The sequence below is a fragment of the Lampetra planeri genome, chromosome 21 (assembly GCF_965212315.1).
Source record: "Lampetra planeri chromosome 21, kcLamPlan1.2.h2, whole genome shotgun sequence".
NCBI classification, from domain to species: Eukaryota; Metazoa; Chordata; class Hyperoartia; order Petromyzontiformes; family Petromyzontidae; genus Lampetra; species Lampetra planeri.
The window spans coordinates 6,635,377-6,657,215 of record NC_136127.1 but is presented as its reverse complement, the minus strand read 5'-3'; the positions used below and the strand labels follow the sequence as shown (position 1 = coordinate 6,657,215).

The 21,839-nt window shown below is 44.0% G+C and overlaps 1 protein-coding gene across 8 annotated transcripts; it reads left to right on the top strand.

The window, feature by feature from the left end:
- The first annotated feature begins 484 nt into the window (after positions 1-484).
- PSME3 (proteasome activator subunit 3) lies at positions 485-14,389 on the top strand. 8 transcript variants are annotated; one of them, XM_078603869.1, is made up of 11 exons: positions 485-631; positions 5,181-5,213; positions 5,709-5,771; positions 7,143-7,250; positions 7,597-7,639; positions 8,110-8,222; positions 8,950-9,018; positions 9,701-9,768; positions 10,737-10,791; positions 11,021-11,107; positions 11,782-14,389. In XM_078603869.1, the coding sequence occupies exons 1-11, from the start codon at positions 590-592 to the stop codon at positions 11,860-11,862; spliced, it is 762 nt and encodes a 253-aa protein (XP_078459995.1). In that variant the 5' UTR covers positions 485-589; the 3' UTR covers positions 11,863-14,389. The 8 variants fall into 8 exon arrangements, with proteins under 8 accessions (XP_078459995.1, XP_078459993.1, XP_078459991.1 ...); XM_078603867.1 differs by having other exon boundaries at positions 7,591-7,639; XM_078603865.1 differs by having other exon boundaries at positions 491-679.
- The last annotated feature ends 7,450 nt before the right edge of the window (positions 14,390-21,839 follow it).

Genomic DNA, 21,839 nt, shown 5'->3' with positions numbered 1-21,839 from the left:
TCTTCTCTACACCTGTATTGAAACGGCTGTATGCCGTATGGACCTGGAAACTCAATTTCCCTTTACAAGTATACGGGGTAAACCGCATGGGTTTACACGGTATGGAATATCAACTTTCATTCTATAAAGTTCCATCACAAGGGAGAAACACAAACACATAGACAATAATTGTTTTTTTTTCCCGTATTGAAACGGCTGTACGCCGTATGGCCCTGAAAACTCAATTTCCCTGTACAAGAAGAATACGGGCTGGAGTAGACCATATGGGTTGACACGGTATGCCCGTGTCACATGTGGGCGGAGCCACGCGTCACATGTGGGTGGAGCCCCGTGTCACATGTGGGCGGAGCCAGTGTCAAACGTGGGCGAGGCCTCGCCCTGCGCATGCGCACCCGAGGCGAATGTGACCCGCCGGGCAAGTCGACGTCTCGCGCCGCCCCCCCAACCGCTTCGCCCCGCCCCCTTTCCATCGCCCCGCCCCCTTCTCATCGCCCCGCCCCCCGGCTGCGGTAGGAGAATCCGTGGGGGCCTCCGCGTACAAACGCCGCGGCGCTTCGCTCCTCCCTTCCCCCTCTCGTACGCAACGAGAATGTCCGCGCTGCTCAAGCTGGACGGCGAGACCACCAAGAAGGTGCGCAGGGACGCGCGAGCGGCGAGCCGCGGCGTCCAGGGACGTGGGGTGAGCGAAGGGGGAGACGATGGAGCGAGCGAGCGAGCGGACCGCCGGCACGGGCGGGTGATGGGGGTGGTGGGTGGGAGTCGTCGCCTGGGCCTCGTGAGGGCCTTGAGCCTGCGCTGGGCCCAAGGGTCAGGACGCTCCCCCCCACGTGGAGCTCCCCGGCGCGGCGAGAGACGCGATCGCTTTATTCGCTCGGCGAGTCGAATAGTTGAGCCCTTTGGTTGTTGCCGCGACGTGTTTGGTTGTAATTGTGGTGGCAGTGGACACGGGGAAGAGGCAGCGGCGAGTAATGGCACCGTCATCAGCTGCGGCACTGAGGGGGGGGGGGGGTGTCTCACTGCTGAATGGAGGAGGAGGCAGCGGCGTTATTGTGAAATGGGAAACATTAAGTCAGCGGAATGTTTGTTTTTTCATCGGCTGACGTGGAGTTAATTCTGTGTGGAGGTGTAATTAGTAGTACTAAAAAAAAACTATGATTAATTAATAGCCGCTGGTGTGATGTGGCCTTTTTATCTTGGGAATCTATGGTGGCGCAGTGAGTGGCGCTTTTTGCTGCGAACCCGGCGACCCGGGTTGTGTTTCTGGTCACGGCTACCACCGGTATCAAGTGGTATTTTAATTGGTCTGTGTTTCCCTCCTCATCAACCCGCACCGAACAACGTAAGGTTGAGTAAAAACAAAGAACGCCACGACGTAGGGGAAGGGCTTTCATCCCGGTCAGGTTGACAAAGGGATGTACATTTTAACATTTCATCATCGATGCAATGCCGAAATATTCGGCTGTTATACCCCACGAGAAGCCGTGACGGATACATCATCAAGTAATAGTCTGTCCATGCCTGTATTAAGGTATATTCTTTTCATTAAAATAGATAAGCCTTTGTCAGTTGTGATAAATCCACTGCTGGATGAATCCCTCAACCCGCCATCACCACCTCGCACGATTGGTGCGATGCAACAATTTGCTCTGCGCATGAACTGATCTAGTCTCTCCGTTTCCTCGATGGACTTCCTCTCTGCGACACGATTATTATTCCTGACCATTGTTCAGTCATCCCTTCCAGCGACGCGTCCTAACCAAGCCCGCTTAATATATGTTCTTTAAAAAAAATAAAACCTATACATTCCTAGTTACATTGTGTTAAGGGAAATAGTGCAGTTGTAAACATCATGAACATTTTCGTAATCGTCGCATTTTTAGCCATGTTCTGTCGGCTTCTGGACGAAGGCACCGTCATCAATAAGAGACTGGAGAGCGTCAGTCATTACCATCGGCCACAGTCCACTGCTGAATGCATCATCTCATGAATAACAGGAGTAGGATAATATATCGCCACGTCATCAAACTTAGTCTGTACTTTGTCGATTAAAGGCAAAATGATGATAAGAGAAATTCCAACTATTTGTGCCTCATCGTCGTCATGCCTATGAGAAATAAGCAGAATATAGTCTTCAAGAATGAGATAAGTAACATAATGTCCTGATATCACCATTGTCAGCCATGGTCTGCCCGGATCAACATGTACTGTATAATTGTCATAATCATGATCAGCCATCGCCGAGTGTTATCTGAACTGCTCCAACATGTACTCACCAATAACTGCAACAGCGTGGGTATGCCTTCATTCAGCAGTGGTTTGACAGCTGTGCATTTAAATTTAATTATGTTGACAATGACAAGTGGACAGGAGGCAGTGGGCAAAACGTACACACTCAGATTCGAAAGCATGCGTGTTCAAATTGACCCCCCCCCAAGTCCATCCCTCCTGGCTGACCTGTGGATTATCTTGCCATCACCATAATGTGGGATTTTCACCACTGGTCCAGGGCTGCCAAAATGTCTACAGAGCTTTAAATGATTCATTGAGGCATATTAAATAGTTCATATATTTTTTTTATCCAAATGTTACATAATAAATCAGCAAGGAATGTATGCATTGCGACCTAAGTTTGATTCCTGAGCATGGCTAACACCAGTGATATCTGGACCGATAATTGCCCCCCCCCCCCCCTACTTCAACATGTAGTGACTGATATGAAGTATGACCAACCCCTATAATCAACACTGCGTGCAGGGAGGCCTTCATCCAACAGTTGATTAACAGGAGGCTTGAAATTGTTTGGTATTGTTATACTAGCTTTACTACCCGGCTTCGCCCGAGACTTGGATTCTTGTCTTGGATTAATGCACGGCCTACGTGGAAGGTGGGGGGGTACATCAATAAATTTTGATACACGAACCCTCGGTGCTGGCATACCTTAGCCAAATAAAGTAATATTAGCTTATGTCCTTTGTACAGACATTTGTGATTGGACAGAAATTCTCAAATTTGCTGTTCTGGAGGACCTGTGGCCAGTGTTGCATAAAACACATTCAGTGAAATTTTCCCTTTACACTGCTTTTGATTGCAAGTGTGTGACAGTACCCCTTGAGTTATTAAAATTAAACCATCCACTGATTTTGTATAGGATGGCTGCCAGGATGTATGCCCATTACAGTAATATCACTTTCATAAAAAATGTCATGAACTATCCCTGGGAACACAGTGAAATTATTATAACCTGGTTCTGTGTTTTACAGAATAACACACAGATATCATGTTCTTTAGTCTCTTTATATGTAGGCCCGTGGTTATTGCAATCCTACACATGAATGTTCCTAGCTCACAATATCTCTTTACATTTTGGCTACAATACTCCCAAAACCGCAAAACATTCATCGCAGTTACTTGGCAACCTGTTTGAAATGCCCACTGAAGCGAGAATAATAATAACAAAGCAATAGATATACTATGATAATACATTATCTAAACTGAATAGTTTTATACATATGTCCACATTGAAAAGTGCATGGCATGTGGCGCATGGTTTCTGAAAACAAGCTACCGATACAAAAACCCATTAGAGGAGAATTGCAGGTACAAAGTATCGTGATTGTATTTTTTATTCCATTTAGCATGTGCAAGGATAATGCCTATTCAGTTCCTCTTCACGCGTGTGTTTTGTCAGGAACATGAGTTTAGTTGCTAAAGCTATTTATGAAAGTGTCCAGTTGTGACCTTTTCTAATGTGTTTTGTACATTGTGCAATGCTTTTGAGCAAAACTGCACCTTAAATAAAATACACGTCCACAGAATAATAGCACACAGTTCCTTAAATAAGCTTCTGTACAAAATTACATCACAAACGTTCCTGCTTTAAATACATTAAGACAATAAATGTAATGTTGATTGTACTCATTCACACGTACGAAGCATATGGTTATAAAACTATTTAGAGCCCAGGGGAAGGTTAACATGTAAACTTTGGCAGCATGTGACAGAAGTAGGTACATGTATTTTTCATGTGTTAATATACAGTATTTGAGTAGCCGTACAGGATACCCAGGAGACGCTAGTCCAGCGTATTTATCAGCATGTGCAGAGCTACGTGGCGGTCAACAGAGGGAGGCAGTGCAGAGAAAAACATTGTTGCACTCGACTACTATGCACGTCACTCCTCCTGCTTTAACCAACCCACACTGACCAACGTGGTGAAGTATGGTTAGATAACTCCCAAGAGCTGCATGTGTACAGGGTAAATGTATCGTGTCACGTGTGTCGTTTGCTGGTGGGTATGCTTTAGGGTTTGTGAGCCATCTTTGAACATTGGCTTTCATTGGGTGGGTATAGGTAAAGCAATCTCAATGTTCCACGATACGCATCTGCAACGGTTGTTTTGCGTGATTGTTAAATGAGAGCATTGCCATGATTGTCAGACATCCAAGTTGCAGTGCCTCTCCAGGTGTTGCAGTGACAGTCTCTTTAGTCATTGAAGCTGTTACTCAGCTTCTGCTGAGTAACATAACTCCAGACAACCATTTGAAGATGCAGACAAGAGGCAAGTCAAACATGGAATAGATTTGCTTTGGAAATTGTTTTTTCATATACAGTATTTGCACCACTTTGTTTTTGTCTTCATCCCATAATCAACACACTATTTGAGGGCATAGGAGTTAAGCTAGGTTTGTGCTTTGGTGCTTGATTGCCTTTTCCTTTCATTTATACGCCAAAATAAATTCCACATTTCCTTGGGCTGCCTTTTATCAGACTTTGAACGAAACATGAGAGCCAGTATTTAAAAAAAGGCAAAAACAGGGGCATTGTTCTGATCTGAAGTCTGGAATGGAAACCATACTGAAAAATATTTATTGAGAACACACACGAGAATTGTGCACATTATGTGCTGTGCCAGAGTTGGACGGACAGCCATTATTTCTTTAATGCATACATTTTCCGCAGGGTGATTAAAAATAGACTTGTAGCAGTGTGTGTCTGCCGGGCTTATGCTATCATGATCTTGTTATGCAGTCTGTCTCAATGGGGGGACTTGGCTTAAATGACTATGCGGTAACTGAGCTCCCGTGATGAATGTTGGCCTTTGCTATAGATTCTTAGTTCAATAATGTACATGTAGTATATTTTCGTGTAATCATGCCTTTTGGTGTGCGTTCTCATTGCAGGTTGAGATGTTCAAGGAAAGAATTAGTGCCGAGGTGAGTGAAATAATCCAGTTTTTTTCATTTATATTAGCCTATGGAGATGATATATGTTTTTTTAAAAGTAAATAGTAGCAGTGCTAAAATAAGATTAAATCTATGATCTGAAACCCTACAAAATGTTTGACTGTATAATACTTTCACATCTAATTTATACATTATTATTTTACCAATGTTTTTAAAGCTTTTTAAGCTTTTGGCAATACGGTGACACTTGGCGATAATGGTTTTTGGGAGACCTAGCCAAATAAAATGTTAGATTTAGTTAAACATTGACTCGGAACTATAACGAATTGGCAATTTGAATTTGTTGTGAGGTGAAAATGTGTATATCGGGTATGGAAAACACACATAGTTGGAATGTTATTCCTAGGCTGCAGTGTATATCACCGTTTAATGTGGTAGCGTATTGAGTTAAGTAAAAAAGCTCTCACAATAGTGTTTAATAAATTTAAATGTTATTTCCTCTTCTGACATTTGTTTTCATTTTAGGCAGAGGATCTGGTGGCAAACCTTTTTCCTCAAAAGCTGTCAGAACTCGACACTTTCCTACAGGTATGTGACTTGTCCACATACATCCCGTTTGTCAGTCCACTGCTGGACGAGGGCCTCCCGATACTGTGTGTTGGCGGTGTCTTTTTTTTACTACGCTATACCACGCTGACTTGTGCCGTGCCCACCCGTCACGGTGTGGCTTGAGTCAAGTCTGCGCTGAATCAGATTAACTACTTTAAGGGGGTCTGAACATGACCAGCCAATGCATATTGTAAAAATGCAGTATGCGTCATCTTGGTGGATTGCAGCTGACAAGATAAATATCTATTTAGACAAAGTTATGTTTTGCCACCTGTATAAATAACATTTGGCTCCATCAGCCAAAAGACCTGGGTTAGTTTTTTTTCTCACAGAATTTGATTAAGCTTGAGTTTACTTCATTTGTTACATGGACAGTCCCTTTTATCCAGTTTCCCTGCTATATTACAGGGGAGATCCATGGTGCATTGGCACAGCAGGAATAAAAAAAAACAAGCTTGTAAACACTGTGGACCGGTTTTATTTTTCTGAGTGTCATCAGCAGTGTGTGGACTATTATATAATTGTTGAGTTGCCTGGTGTTACAGGCAAGAACCATACAAGAAACTCCTTGTGACCCATTCAACACATCCCTTTTCAGCGTTGACCCTTTTGTGCAGTGGCTTAGTGTAGTTGTCATGCGCCCTGGTGCAAGGAATAAAATGGGAGCCCCTGTCCTCTCAGTGAGAATCTCAAGATCTTTCATCAAGACGATATTTTACTGAGATGAGCACCTATAACGTGCAGGGTTATTGTCACTGATGTCTTCAAAACTGAAGACTTCACGTAAATATTTGAAGTCAAGTCAAGAATGACATAGGTGCCAGCTCCGAAGAAACTAAATATCATATGGATTTGCAGCCATATTGAAAATAAAAATAGATTTTTCTGGATTCTTCTCGGTGCTTTTTACTCGTATGAAAGGTGGCAGCAGAGGCTGAGAGGCGCATACATGCATTTTAAAGTAAACGCATTCGGTGTGCTCAAAATGCTGTACACTACGCATGAGTTGTGAGTTTGTTATCGCTAAGGCAGAAAGGGCAATTTGATAATTGGAGAGACCAATCCATACCTATAAGAACAAGTAAACATTCAAGGGTGTGTAAGTGGACAAAGGCCAAAATAATGACTGAGACTGCAATGGATGGATACGCTTATGGAACGGACAAATCTATATATTCACCAATTCCAACCAGTAGTCGATGTTTTAAGAAAGTGTAAACAGGCATTTTCATCGAGAGTGATGCTCCAATAATCCCCGAGGCTACGATTTGACTGAGTGGACCTTAGCTCAGCCAGGACTGAGGGGCTTGTTGTGTGTGTTGAGTTGTTCTGTGCGTGTGTGTTGGCCAGGAGGAATGTCTAAACATAACGGACCTGGTGGGCCTGCACTCTGACCTCAACATCCCTATTCCCGAGCCTGTTCTCATCACCAACAGCCACGACAATGCATTGGATAATGTGAGCATGCTGCCATGCGCGCGCATATATTTAATATACAGATGTATTTAACAAATATGTATATTGAGCACGACTGTATCACACTGTCAATCGCACTGACCTCAAGGGAATAATACATTATTCAATAGGCATTGTTTCAGGGAAATAGTCCTCTATCGTAGAGAGATTATCTTTTTGCTGTAGATGTGATAAGTGTGTTATTTGTGCTCGCGTACCGCCGCCAACGCAGTATCGCAAAAATAAGTTTTGTATCAAATTTTGTTCCCAGTGTTCTCTATCAGCAACTTGGAAGTGTCATTGCTCATAGATTTATCAGCTCGTGTGTGTGTGCGTCTTCAAGCATCAGGGAAAGAAAAGGAAGATTGCAACGGAGGAAGACCAGTGTGAAGGTATGTGACATTAAGGGGAGTTTGAACCCCTTACAAGCTTCACCACAAATTAAATCTTGCTTTGTATGTCCTCTGCTTTATTTCAAATTGATGTGTTCACTGTTGCAACGTTAAGGGCAAGGTTTTTTAAGTCTTACTTAATGAATTACTGGTAGTTTCTTCATGAGCAGTACTCTAACAAATATCTTGAAATTATTCGTAGATATTTTGAGGTTACTGGAAAAAATCTTAGTTCTTGATGCATTTCAGGAAACTCACACCTATCATCACCATCAAAAGACAACTTTAATTTCAATCAATCGCCTAAAATCCTTGGTATTGTGATATGAAACTATTACTTATTCAAATATAAAGCACAGTGACTTGTGTAGTTTGCGGTTTTCTTTTAAACAATGTTGAAATAGTATAAAATCCATGTGACCTTGCCGAATGAGTAGGCTTTTTTTAACTTCTTCCTTTTTGTGTGGCAGGTACCAAGGTGTACGCGTTTCTCAACGGCATGGTGCAGAGCAACCCCAAGCTCGTGGCGCTTATCGAGAGAATAAAACCCGAAATACGGACGCTCATGGACAAGTGTAACACCGTGAGATTCGCTCGCTTAATCCTCACACTCTTATGTGTTCACTACAAAGGACTTAGCTTTTGTATGCTTTCACTTAACTCAAGAGGCCAGATACACGTGTTACTGCCAAAATGTATCCCTTTAGTCAAACTTTTGATGGAAACGCACTGACTGTCTTGGTCATCAACAATAGGGGAAATTGCCAAAGCTGTGTTGCAGCTGTTTTGCCAAGATATGAATCTGGACTCTTGTCCTTGAATCGTCAAGTGCTCTTTGCCAGACTATAACGACATTTCTGTACCAAATATGACCACTTTTCCCATTGTTATTTCTTTCCATCAAGGATTTTCCACTCATGTGTAGCACCCGGTCATATATTGTGCGGTTAAAATAACTCCTATCTCTTTTTCCCAGGGCATAAGTAAATGGCTTACATGAAGCTTATTCCCACATCCATCCAATGTGCTAATTTTTACAGTCACATCAACATTTATTGCTGCAAAAGAAACCTAAAGTTCTGTCTTCCTATAATTGTAGAAATTACTTAAATGTACCAGCTTTCTCCTTGTGCCGAAGACCCAACTTAATTTACACATTGCCATTTCATAGAATCCACCCAAAGGAATTTAAATATAGCACCTGACAACATTAAAATAACAATTTCTGTCCGCTGTTCGTTAAGTCGCTGGCCCAAGGCCATGCTGCCAGGAGTTTTGCATGTCCCTTAAGTTTCTGTGGCTCCTTGCAGGTGAAGATGTGGATTCAGTTGATGATCCCCAAGATTGAAGATGGAAACAACTTTGGCGTGTCTGTTCAGGTATTCGCCTTTACCATTTGCCTGTGATCTTGGGATAAAGTGGACAAAAATATGCACAATTTAATATGGGTTTATAATGATTAATCGATTCATAAACATTCTTACATCTACAAGATGTAGATCTGATTCTGTGTTTATATATTTCAATGCATATGTTGTATGTAAAGAGTTTGACACCTTGGCAGCCATTAGAGGCCCGACCATTCACTGCATTGGGATGTTGAGTCCATTTCGTTTATGACTATTTGGTATATAATACGGTTTTTTTTGGGAAATAGTTTTACTGTATTTGTGCTTTTGCATATGCCTCACTCTTTAAGCCTATTTAGGTGTGTGTTTGTGTTTGCATGATGGGTGGTAGTAGTGCGGTGGTTGGCACAATGTCCTACAAACCCAGCTACCCGAGTTCAATTCCCGGCCACGGCTATCATGAGTGACGAGTGATACCACAGCAGTTCTTAGGCCTTTCCCTAGGTTAACTCGGGCTTATAATGAGTACCTCATGTGGTGTGTATACATCGGCACTTGTCTTAAAGCGGCCAGAAGTGGTACTAGCCAATCCCCTGCCTCGTGCGCTGTGCTGACTTTAATAGATGCTCTTTAATAACGCTTGCACCAACAGCTTATGTAGTCCAACAAGAATTGTCTTTTCGTGCACGTGTATGAACGTGTATACCAACAGGAGGACACGGTTGCAGAGTTGAGGACTGTGGAGGGAGAGGCTGCCTCCTTCTTGGACCAGATTTCCCGGTAAAAACACATGCTTGCATAACTATGTGGATTGTACTCTTTTGTTTTTCAAAAGCCACATTCAAATTCACAGTCCTGCACGTGACAAAAGGCATAATTTGAAAGTGTAATTTCTCAAAATGAGGGTTTGGTTTACTTCAGTGAGACAATCTGCAAATTAACTTATGGAATGTCTTTTGGATCATATGTGCATCTCATTTCTTTTATCTGAGAAAAAAACCCTTCTTTTTCAGTCACCTCTTACTCGCATGCATGCACATAGCGAAATATTTAATTGCATGCATAATTTCATTGTTTTTGCAAATGTTTGCATGCAAGTCTTAAACCAAAATTGAGATGCTATGAGAAGTGTATTAACCTTAAGAAGGACAGAGAGTGTTGATGATCATCAGTCAGGATTAATCCACTGCTCGATGAAGGCCTCCCCAAGTCTTATCTCTCACGGTCTTGTCATGTAACAATCCACCCATGACAATTCTACTTTTTTACCAGAAAAGCCTCACTGAGTCTCAGGACTTTTGCAGGAGGGTTCTGCCTAGTTTTTACCAGAAGGGGATGATAGTTGATTTGTATAATTCCATTTCAGTAACGTGTAGGGAATTGTTCAAATACGAACCATGACACCGGCACACAATGGCCTACTCTTAAGAATTACATAATCGGATCTTTAATGTCCACTGCGAAGCAGACTTCGTGTATTTTTAAGGTTCATACACCCACAGGGCAGCTGTCGGATCGAATTGTCAGCCTCTGCAACCGCTAGGCCATAAGTTGACTTCACGCCATGTGTAATGTGGGCATGGGCAGCAACAATTGTAGTGTGTACAAGTTTTATGTAGAACAGCATTTTTTGAGTTTGTATGTTGATTTTCGATGACGGTTTCACAGTTGATCATTGTGCACCTGGACTATTTTGCTGCAAATGCAGGTGAAGTAGTTTTCACATATGTGTTGTTGTCGTTCATTAGATACTACATGTCCAGGGCGAAGCTCGTATCCAAGGTGGCCAAGTACCCCCATGTGGTGAGTGAAGTTGCACCAACGCAGTTCTGGTGTGCATGTACCGCAATCATGTGTCTGCGCGAGTGTGTGTTTACGTTCTTCGTCACTTGTGCAAGGCAGGGAAAAGGTGTGAATGCATTGGGCTGACCACATGAATCCTAAATATGTTTCTGCACCCTGCAATAGCTGACATTTTTGCAACAGCACTTCCTCTGAGGAGTTGTTAACCGTGGGATTTGCGTTTGTGCAGGAGGATTACCGGCGCACGGTGGATGAGCTGGATGAGAAGGAGTACTTGAGCCTCCGAATCATCGTCTCCGAGCTGCGCAATCACTATGTGAGCACCTTCACCACACGTGGCTCGCAGTTTATGGAATGATGTCAAACGCGAAGAACAAAGTGCATAAACAAATCCTTTACAGTGAATGTTAGTGTTCAGGTTTTTTGTAGATTTAGGTTAAAAACAACATTAATTGTGCAGTCATGTACCGCCCTTTTTTTGGTCAATCCACTGCTGGATAAGGATCTTCCCATGCCTCTGTGGGTCTCGGTTACTTGGCCATATTTAACCACGTTGGTCAGTACATGGTTGGCGAAGGGAGGAAGTGGCAACATGGAAACACAGAAGTGCAGAACAAAAATAGTTAATGTTTTCTGCCCTGCCTTCTGCTGCACACGATGGAGCCCTGCAGATTTTTAGCAACCTGTTTGTGCATGAGAGTCACCCATCCAAGCACTATCCAAACACAACTTTACTTAACTTTTGTATTCTGACTAGATATTGGGTGTTTTCTACGTGATTGGGTCAGGGGCAATTTTGCAGTGTATTATGATTTAATATTGGGTCTATTTTTCTCACACAATAAACAGCATTTAGAAAAAATGCTGAATAGATCATGGTTGGCAGATTTATGAAGAGCAAGTGCACAATGTGATTTATGGTTTAATGTTAATTGTTGTATGTGTCTTTGTCTTTGTCGGCGTGCTTCGGCATGTTCATGCATGGTGTAGGTGATTTTGCATGACGTCATTACAAAGAACATTGAGAAGATCAAGAAGCCACGGAGCGCCAACACGGATGCACTCTACTAAATAGCGCCTCCTGCCAAATCTCGCCCTCCTCTAGCCAAGCTCAGTAAAGCCCCATAATATGTATTCGGCCTGCCCCCACTACACAAGCTCCACTCCACTATTCATTAGCATCAACCGCCCCATTAGCCCAACTCTATCTGCGGAGGCTTACCTCGCCACCACCCATACTATTCCCTTGCTTATCCCTGTCCCATCACATTCATCCACCTGTGCTTCAATGGAGCTTTCTCATGTTTTTCCTAGTCACCAGACTGTAGCACTGTGGCCAAGCATTGGCTGCCTTAGATATGAATCGAGAGCATGTCCTGCCGTGGTCCAGGTAGAAAGAGAGTGCAGCCCTCCAGGGAAACGATGGTACAGGAGCTGGCACTTATCGTCAGTGTCTTGTGCCTCCCTGGGTAAACCTGATAAAACTTGCCATAGGTAAAGTGGCCCGGCCCCAGCGTGTGCACGAGACGTCCACGTTGCTTTGTGATTGGCCAGTTGTGTGGCCTTGGTTTAAGCGAGAACATGGATGTTTAGCGGGGGCATAACTTGTAACAGGCAGACACAGATGGTTGCGGTTAGTGTTGTGCGGTATGCCGTTAGGATTTGCGACAATGAAAAGCTGAGCCAAGCTCCCACTGGTGGACTTCATCTCGCTGCCCACATGTCTACGATTAAGGCTGTTACTCTTATCGACCCTGTCCACATCTTTCATGACCCCCTACCTGTTCAACCAGCTGAACCCCTTCCCCAGGTTTATGCAAATGACCTGCGGGCAGCATTTTGCCTGTGTCGAACACAAGCCATTTATATAACAGCAATTGAAAAAACGTGGTTTTCATTCGTTTTCCCATAATGGAAGGCATTCTATACTCTCAGTGGTCAGTATCGATTTACTGGAAGTGTAGGGACTTGCTGATACATATTTCCAGTTGTATGAAAAAAAAAACTTTTAAAAACTTTTAACGTTTGAGAGGCCTGCTGGAAATAGGCAGGAGGGGGTGAGCAAATTGTTTGCCATTTTCACTGTTGAAGCAACTTCAAAGCAACAAACAATGAATTAGATGTGGTAAGTCACAACCCATTTGATTTCAAAAAAATTTTGATTATTAAAATGCTGAGAATATTTAGGTGGGGCACTAATGAACACCATGCATGACATAATAAAGACCCATTATTGACCATTACATTAATTGATTTTTATTATAACTTCAACGTGTAAATTTTGGACCTGTGTTTTATTATTTGATGTTTTTACTTGCGATAATTTCTACCCCGACTTAGCGGCCCATTCCAAGCCAAAACAATGCTGGGCAAAGGTTGAGAAGCTGGTCTATAACTCAGAAATGGAGTACGTGGAATTGGCACTGCGCAACTGCAGCTTGTGTGGATCATTCCAGGGAAGTAAACTCCATGTCCTAGTTATACTGCAGCTGCCTTTCAGTTGATCATCAGGTTGGCAGTACTTCACGTGCTTCTTTTATGCTCAAGACAAAGCAAGGTGCTGCAGTGTGTAAGTTCCCATTGTATATGAGAGTGAGCACAAGTAAAGTGCAAATTCTTTACTAAGCTTACCCTGTAAATAGTCGAGGAATATACAAACTGTAATGCTTTGGATGGTGGAATGAATGAATTCCACCCTATACTCCTACCCTAAGGCCCAAGCTGAAGGAATTGAGTGCAGCATTTCGTTTTTTTTCGGAAGGAGTTGCAGTATTGAAATTTTGAGTACGGTCATAGTCCAGACGTTTTCCTCGAGCAAAATTGATATTTTGCATTGCTTTGAAAATGTTTTATCTTAATGCGTTGTTAAAGATGAAGTGGGGAATAGCCTGCTCTTGGCATTGGCCTACAAGCGTTGTGGTGGCCCTGTTGAGGTTACGTGTAGATTGGCTGCGGAATGTTCCATTTTTGTGTAGGGGTTATTTATTTTGTTAAACCCCCGTTTCGTCACCTCCAGGAGTGGTGCTGGTGTACAACACACCTGGGTTCATGTCCAACAAGTGTTGCAATATTTTGGGGTGTGGCACTTGGTGAATTGTAAATCATGATTTTTTTTACTTGGTCTATCTGCAAAGTTAAATTCCCAGTTATACGATTTAGGTCAGCATTGAAACCGTAACTGCAGGTCCCATGGAGACATTCAAAATCAACACTAGATGTAGTTGTTAGGTATAATGAGGAATTCGGTACCTTCCATTGTATGCCAGTTCACCTTATTCTGCAGAAAATATCGACATTTTAATATTTTGAGAGACTGCGCCTGATGTGTTTTCTATTGTGCCAAATCCCAAAAGCTTACAAAACACTTGAACTGGACATGTGCATTTACACTTGAATGCATTCGTGGTAGACTGCCGGATCATCTCCATGTCATAAAACAAATGAACTTGGGGTGTCCTCTTGGTTTTCGTCATTGGCCGTTTGTACAATAGTCCCGTTTGGACACGTGCAGGATAGCAGAATGTCACCTTTACGCAATTATGATCGCCTGTACTACGCCCTGGTTTTGTTATTGATATTAAAGATTAAATTGACTCCCCTTTTGGATTGTGTGGTGTGTGAAATATATTCAACGGGTGGTTTCAATTTGCGTTGCAATTAGTTGTTTTTCACACCATGTTTGCCACCACCCCGGTTATTAAACAATGTCACTTAATAACACTCTCAATGCACTGCCTGCCAGAACGTTCAAACCAAAACGTTTTGAAATGTGCAAATATCCCGATTAAGATGTTGAGCGGTATGTCATCGTGTGATGTGAACTAATCCAAGATACACAATTTGTCACGTCATTAATTGACGATTGTTTACTTTTTTTGTGCTGCATTACTTGCGTCTCTCTGAAGAATGTGCCCCCTATTTCCTTTCTCTCAAAGGCAGGAAACCTTCGACAACCCAAGCCCATCATGATGTGGACTATTGTCGATGTCACCAAGCTCCTCCCGCACATGGGAACTTTTCGAACTATTTTCGTGTGATCCAAATGAGTGATGGAACCGATAATCAACTTGCCTTTTGCCCGTCCAAGAACAGGTGTATTTCAGTAAATCTGAAACTTGCTAGTAAAAAGCAGACCGCGACGTGATATTCATTGCATCAATTCGTGTGCAATTTGTAAGGGCGGGGTAACACAGACCTATTTCATTTTAAGGTTATAATCCCTTGTTCATCATGACGTCCTTTTTACTTAGGTGTCTCAGCGTTACAGAGATCGCGTGACGTGAGGGTTCTGCCTTTGTAGTGAGGGTTGTAAGTTGACCTTGAGGAGGGGGGAGGAGGCGCCTCGGCCCCCCATGTGGAGTGACGTCACCCGCTAATTATGAATGCAGGGGGTGTCCATTTGGAAGACGTCACCTTCATGATTATTCATGTTGGGGGCTGTTCCATGTGGAGTGACGTCACCCACTCATGATTATTAGTGAGGGGGAGGGTCCTTGTGGAGGACTTCACCTGTTCATGAGTATTAATGAGGGGGGCTGGCCGACGTGGAGTGACGTCACGCGCGGGACACACAGACATTCTTGGCTCATTATAGTCGTAAATAGTTGATGACCAAGATAATCAGATATCGCCAGCTATACTTGCCATCATGTGGGTGGTTATCTGTGTCCCCAGAAAACCTTTGCACAAATCCGTTCCCAGCCAGATTTGACCGAGCCTTGTCGAGACCGATGTGGCCATAACCAGTCTCGTAACTTGGAGTCTGCATCACGAGATCATATTTCTACAGATTAGTGGCCACTTCTTAGTTCTCGGAGATATTGGTCTGCTTATAACGATTAAACTCTGTCAGGAGAGATGAGGTCGGGACTATCTCCCCCATGTTATCTCATTGGTTGTTGTTTTTGTTTGTTGCGGTTGCACCCGATTCAAGAGCCGAAAGGCTCACAGGGCTAAACTTAATACTGGTAGGAACGAAGTGGACCAGACCACCAATAGATTAATGTGTCCGTCCGTCCGTCCGCGTTTGTCCGTCCGTCCGCGTTCGTCCGTCCGCGTTTGTCCGTCCGTCCGTGTATCAACATCGCCCCCTACTGCAAACACTTGGCATGACTCTGTCCGACAAGATGGCCGCCCGCTCCCCCTGCGATCTGTGAATTAAACAAGATGGCCGTCGCTTCCGGCGCATCACGACAAAACTTTAAACTTCGCTTCAAAATTACTTTACTGAAACGCAGCACGTTTATTTAAAAAATTACTTTACTGAAATGCAGCACGTTTTTTTTAACACAGAGACAAGAAACATTTATTAACAAAGAGACGAGATACATTTAATCGCCTTATTTGTGCACGAAAAGCACGGCGCGAGGCCTAGTGCGGCAGGCTTCGCGAGGCCTAGTGCGGCAGGCTTATTAACACAGAGATGAAACGCAGCACGTTTATTTAAAAAAAAATTACTTTACTGAAACGCAGCACGTTTTTTTAACACAGAGACAAGAAACATTTATTAACACAGAGACGAGATACATTTAATCGCCTCATTTGTGCACGAAAAGCACGGCGCGAGGCCTAGTGCGGCAGGCTTCGCGAGGCCTAGTGCGGGAGGCTTATTAACACAGAGATGAAACGCAGCACGTTTATTGTTGTTGTTGTGCATATTGGCAGTGGTGCTTGACTCGGCTGAATCTGCAGCCCGGCAGCGGCAGAGCAGAGGCAGCGAGAGGCCTCGTCGCTGCTGCTATTCACTCGCTTATAGTTCTACCGTGTTCACTACATCTCTGTCGTGTTCACTATATCTTTGTCGTGTTCACTACATCTCTGCCGTGTTCACCACATCTCTGCCGTGTTCACCACATCTCTGTCGTGTTCACCACATCTCTGCCGTGTTCACCACATCTCTGCCGTGTTCACTACATCTGCTGTGTTCACTACATCTCTGCCGTGTTCACTATCATCTCTACATCTCTGTCGTGTTCACTATATCTCTGTCGTGTTCACTATCATCTCTACATCTCTGTCGTGTTCACTACATCTCTGCCGTGTTCACCACATCTCTGTCGTGTTCACCACATCTCTGCCGTGTTCACCACATCTCTGTCGTGTTCACTACATCTCTGCCGTGTTCACCACATCTCTGCCGTGTTCACCACATCTCTGCCGTGTTCACATCTCTGCCGTGTTCACTACATCTCTGTCGTGTTCACTACATCGTATTCACACGCAAGTATTTCTACTTGTGCTGCAATCATTGATTATTTAGCTGCTGGCTGCATGTTTGGTGGCGATGCTACCGTTATAGCAGCACCAACTGCGGTTGGTTCTGGGTCCATGCAAACGACGCTTTTCACTGCGAGTTTGTAAAGGGTTCCAGCAGCAAATGCGGTCTCTGTTTCAGCAAGCATCTTTTCAACGTGGGCGTCCAGACAACCATTGGGGTCTTCAAAGTCGTGGTTGTTTTCGGTATCCATGTCGTGCGCGCGAATAAAAACTCGAAGTGCCAAACAAACACTGCTCAATGTAGTACTGTTATATGAATATGCCAAACGCCCGTCTATTTAACTCTATGTAGACGACATAAAATGCACCAAGGTGCCGTTTATTCCCTCTATTTTATTTCACCTTTATACTAGTAAATGCATTCGAGTTTCCCCATCTAAGGTCAATTCATCTCAGATGTGATCGTTTGGAAATGAAAGACTACGAGTCTTTAAATCTCACAGCGTTTTTTGTCAAAACAAACACTTTTAATTAACGTTACACTAGAATACAGTAATTTTTTCTTTAACTCCTCTATACCCGGTCGATATCCCTGTACCGGTAGTAAGTATTATTCCTACCAGCCCACCCCGCAGGGTCCTGTTAAATGAACTTGAACTTGAACAGTGACTGGGCAAGTCCAGCTTGGTCAAGTGCTTTGTGACAAGAGTGAATAATAGTGGTTCTTATTCTTGGTTCTTTCGGTAAAGTCACGTAGAAGGGAAATAATAAAATAATAAAAATATTAAACAATTAAAATTCTCACGACGTTTCGACAAACTCCACTCTACATCCTGGCACTAGACAAACTCCACTCTACATCCTGGCACCAGACAAACTCCACACAACATCCTGCCACCAGACAAACTCCACTCTACATCCTGGCACCAGAAAAACTCCACTCTACATCCTGGCACCAGAAAAACTCCACTCAACATCCTGGCACCATACAAACTCCACACTACATCCTGGCACCAGAAAAACTCCACACTACATCCTGGCACCAGACAACCTCCACTCTACATCCTGGCACCAGACAAACTCCACTCTACATCCTGGCACCAGACAAACTCCACTCAACATCCTTCCACCAAACAAACTCCACTCTACATCCTGGCACCAGACAAACTCCACTCTACATCCTGGCACCAGACAAACTCCACTCAACATCCTGGCACCAGACAAACTCCACTCTACATCCTGGCACCAGACAAACTCCACTCAACATCCTTCCACCAAACAAACTCCACTCTACATCCTGGCACCAGACAAACTCCACTCTACATCCTGGCACCAGACAAACTCCACACTACATACTGGCACCAGACAACCTCCACTCTACATCCTGGCACCAGACAAACTCCACTCAACATCCTGGCACCAGACAACCTCCACTCTACATCCTGGCACCAGACAAACTCCACTCTACATCCTGGCACTAGACAAACTCCACTCTACATCCTGGCACCAGATAAACTCCACTCTACATCCTGGCACCAGACAAACTCCACTCTACATCCTGGCACTAGACAAACTCCACTCTACATCCTGGCACCAGACAAACTCCACTCTACATCCTGGCACCAGACAAACTCCACTCTACATCCTGGCACTAGACAAACTCCACTCTACATCCTGGCACCAGACAAACTCCACTCTACATCCTGGCACCAGACAAACTCCACTCTACATCCTGGCACCAAACAAACTCCACTCTACATCCTGGCACCAGACAAACTCCACTCAACATCCTGGCACCAGACAACCTCCACTCTACATCCTTCACTATACAATTACGATACTATATATTACTTTGTACATTGTATTAAGCATATACATTTTATACTATTTGTTATTATACACTGTACCATATACAGCAGTGTGATATACATTAGGGTGGGTAGAATAATACATAGTGTAATATTACAAAGGTGGTTTATAGCAATACAGTATATTATTTAATGTCGGGTTTGTCTATGGCAGTATATAGTACGGTGTAGACTCGTGTGATGTAAGAGAATAAAGTTTAGATGGAAGCATATTATATTTTTTACGACGTAGAATTGTAATGTATTATGTACTGTTAGTAACTCAGCTTATTGTAGAGTATATTTAGTATACTGATACTATGTAGTTTATCAGAGGTGGGACAAAGTCATTGTTATGCAAGTCCAAGTCGAGTCGCAAGTCATCAAATTCATGACTCGAGTCTGACTCGAGTCCAAGTCACATGACTCGAGTCCACATCTCATAGGTGGGACAAAGTCATTGTTATGCAAGTCCAAGTCGAGTCGCAAGTCATCAAATTCATGACTCGAGTCTGACTCGAGTCCAAGTCACATGACTCGAGTCCACACCTCTGTAGTTTATACTTTAGTTGTTTACGTGGTGGTTTTAGTTACTGCAGCTACATACTATTAACACTCCTTCCCTTTATTAATGCTACCCCTATCCCCTCCTTTTGATGCTGCTAATCCTGCATAATGCACGGGCATAAGTAGTACTAATCACATACCTGCATTTCCCATAAATATGCTAAATTCCTCTTGATATGCAAATTCTTTTGTCAAGGCGCCCTTTCCCCCCTTCCAACCCAGATTAAATATACGCTCCAAGCATGGTGCTGTTTCATTCAGACGCTGTCTCCCCGACAGACCTGGTCTTCACCTGAGGACGGCTGCTTGCATTGTGGCCGAAACGTCGTGAGAATTATTTTATGTTTTATTTTTATTATTTTATTATTTCAATTCTACGTGACTTTACCGAAAGAACCAAGAAGATGAATCCCTGCAGTCACGAAAGCTTTAAATCGAAAAATGAATAAAGCGCTCTAACTAGCATCGTTAAAAAAAATTCCATGTTTTTTACCCTAGTAATTACCCTGTAATCGCGAAATTTGTATGGGATAAGGGTAAAAGGTAAGGTAAAGGTAGGCTCGTTCTTTTTTTACCTTTTACCTTACCTGCTAAAGGGTAAAAGGTAGGGTAGCGCGATTGTATTGTGGTAAGGTAAAAGGTAGGGTAAAGTTTCACTTGTTTTTTTTACCGTTTAACTTTTACCTTACCTTGCCGAGCCCTAGGTGAGACCACAAATAAATGAAATAATTTATGGATGGCAAAAAGAAAGTTTATGATTTGGTAAATCTGTCCCACGTGATCATCATCCTGCGCTTCCACGTCCCACGTGACCACGCCACGCGCTCCACCCCTTGTTCCACGTGACCACGCAACACGCCCCCTTCAGTCTCACGTAATCGCGCCCCACCCCTTCCATCCCACGTGATCACCCAACGCACTCCGCCCCCTTCTGTCCCACGCGACCACCCTACGCCCCTCCTCTGTCCCACGTGACGACCCTATACACCCCCGCCCCCTTCTCTCCCACGTGACCACCCCACGCGCCCCGCCCCTTTTATCTCCCACGTGACTCCCCCACGCGCCCCGCCCCTTTTCTCCCCCACGTGACCACCCCACGCGCCCCCACCCCCCACGTGTCCAAGCTAAGATGGAGGCGGTGGTGGTGGTGAAGAAGCCCGCGCTGGACCCGGTGACCGCGGCGCTCGTGTCGCTCATCCTGGAAATCGTCTCCTCCATGGACGAGTCGGAGCGCCTGCTGCTCTCCGACTCGGAGGCGCCCGAAGACGACGACCTACAGCTGATGGTCGCCGCTCTGCTCTGCCGGTGCTTGCCACATGTGTACTACTGTACTACCGTACTACAACAACAACAACCGCAGGGGTTCCGGTGGCGTAACCACGCGGCGGTCGTTAAACTATTACTTGTTAAACTATAACTTGTTAAACGATTTGTTATTGTATTAGGCAAGCCCTGCTGAGCTATATATTTTAAGAAGCGACCTGGCCGCAAATGATAGCTCGGCTAAGTGGCTTATCGCGTGGAAATGTATAGCAGCCGAATACTCAAAAATTGCTTTTATGGCTTTATTTTGGTGATTTTCGTAAAGTGTTTTGGTTTGGCCCTGTTTGTTTGTTGTAGTACAGAGTAAGACGAATGGCCTTAATCTAAGTTGTCTTGTGGTTGTTGTTGTTTGACTTGCATCCCACTGGTATTTTTGCACACAGCGTTGGTGTACGGTGCCTTTTCTGCAATATTTTGCTGTCTTTTTATGGATTTTCTGTTTGCACTTAGTCACATAATCACTTTAAGATGTTTTCTTGTTCATGATTTTTGTTTGTTGCGTTTGCACCCGATTCAAGAGTCAAATGGCTCACATGGCTATACCTAATAAATGAACTTGAAATGCACGGGGAGAGAGAGACACGCAAACTACAAATATACAGCAGGCTTCAGGGTCGGGATCGAGAGGGTTAACAGCTGGCCACCTCAGCGCCCGCTTGTGCCAGGCTAGGTGCACTTTACTACATTACAGGGCCTTTGCACGCAAGTAGCCTCGTGGGGTAGCGTTGACGCAGCGATTCGCGAAATGCGCTACCAATTCACGGCCTCGGCGATCGCAAGTAGGGAGTTAATAATTAGCCTCTAAAAAAAAGCATACAGATCTCGGAAGCTGAGCAGCAGGTTTAAGTCTGGAGAGTGGCTTGGGTTGGCGACCACCATGCACAGGTTGTTATTATACAGGATGGCCCATAAGTCTGGAATCATAAGGAACAATAACTAATATTTTGTTTTGTTTCTGCAGGCTCAAGGTGGCTCTTAGTTTTTACCGTGATTCCAGACTTATGGGACACCCTGTAGTGCCGCAGGGCTCCATCGTAGGCAGCAGAGGGCAGGGCAGAGACAATTTTACAGTGGAGCACTTTGCTCCCCCACATT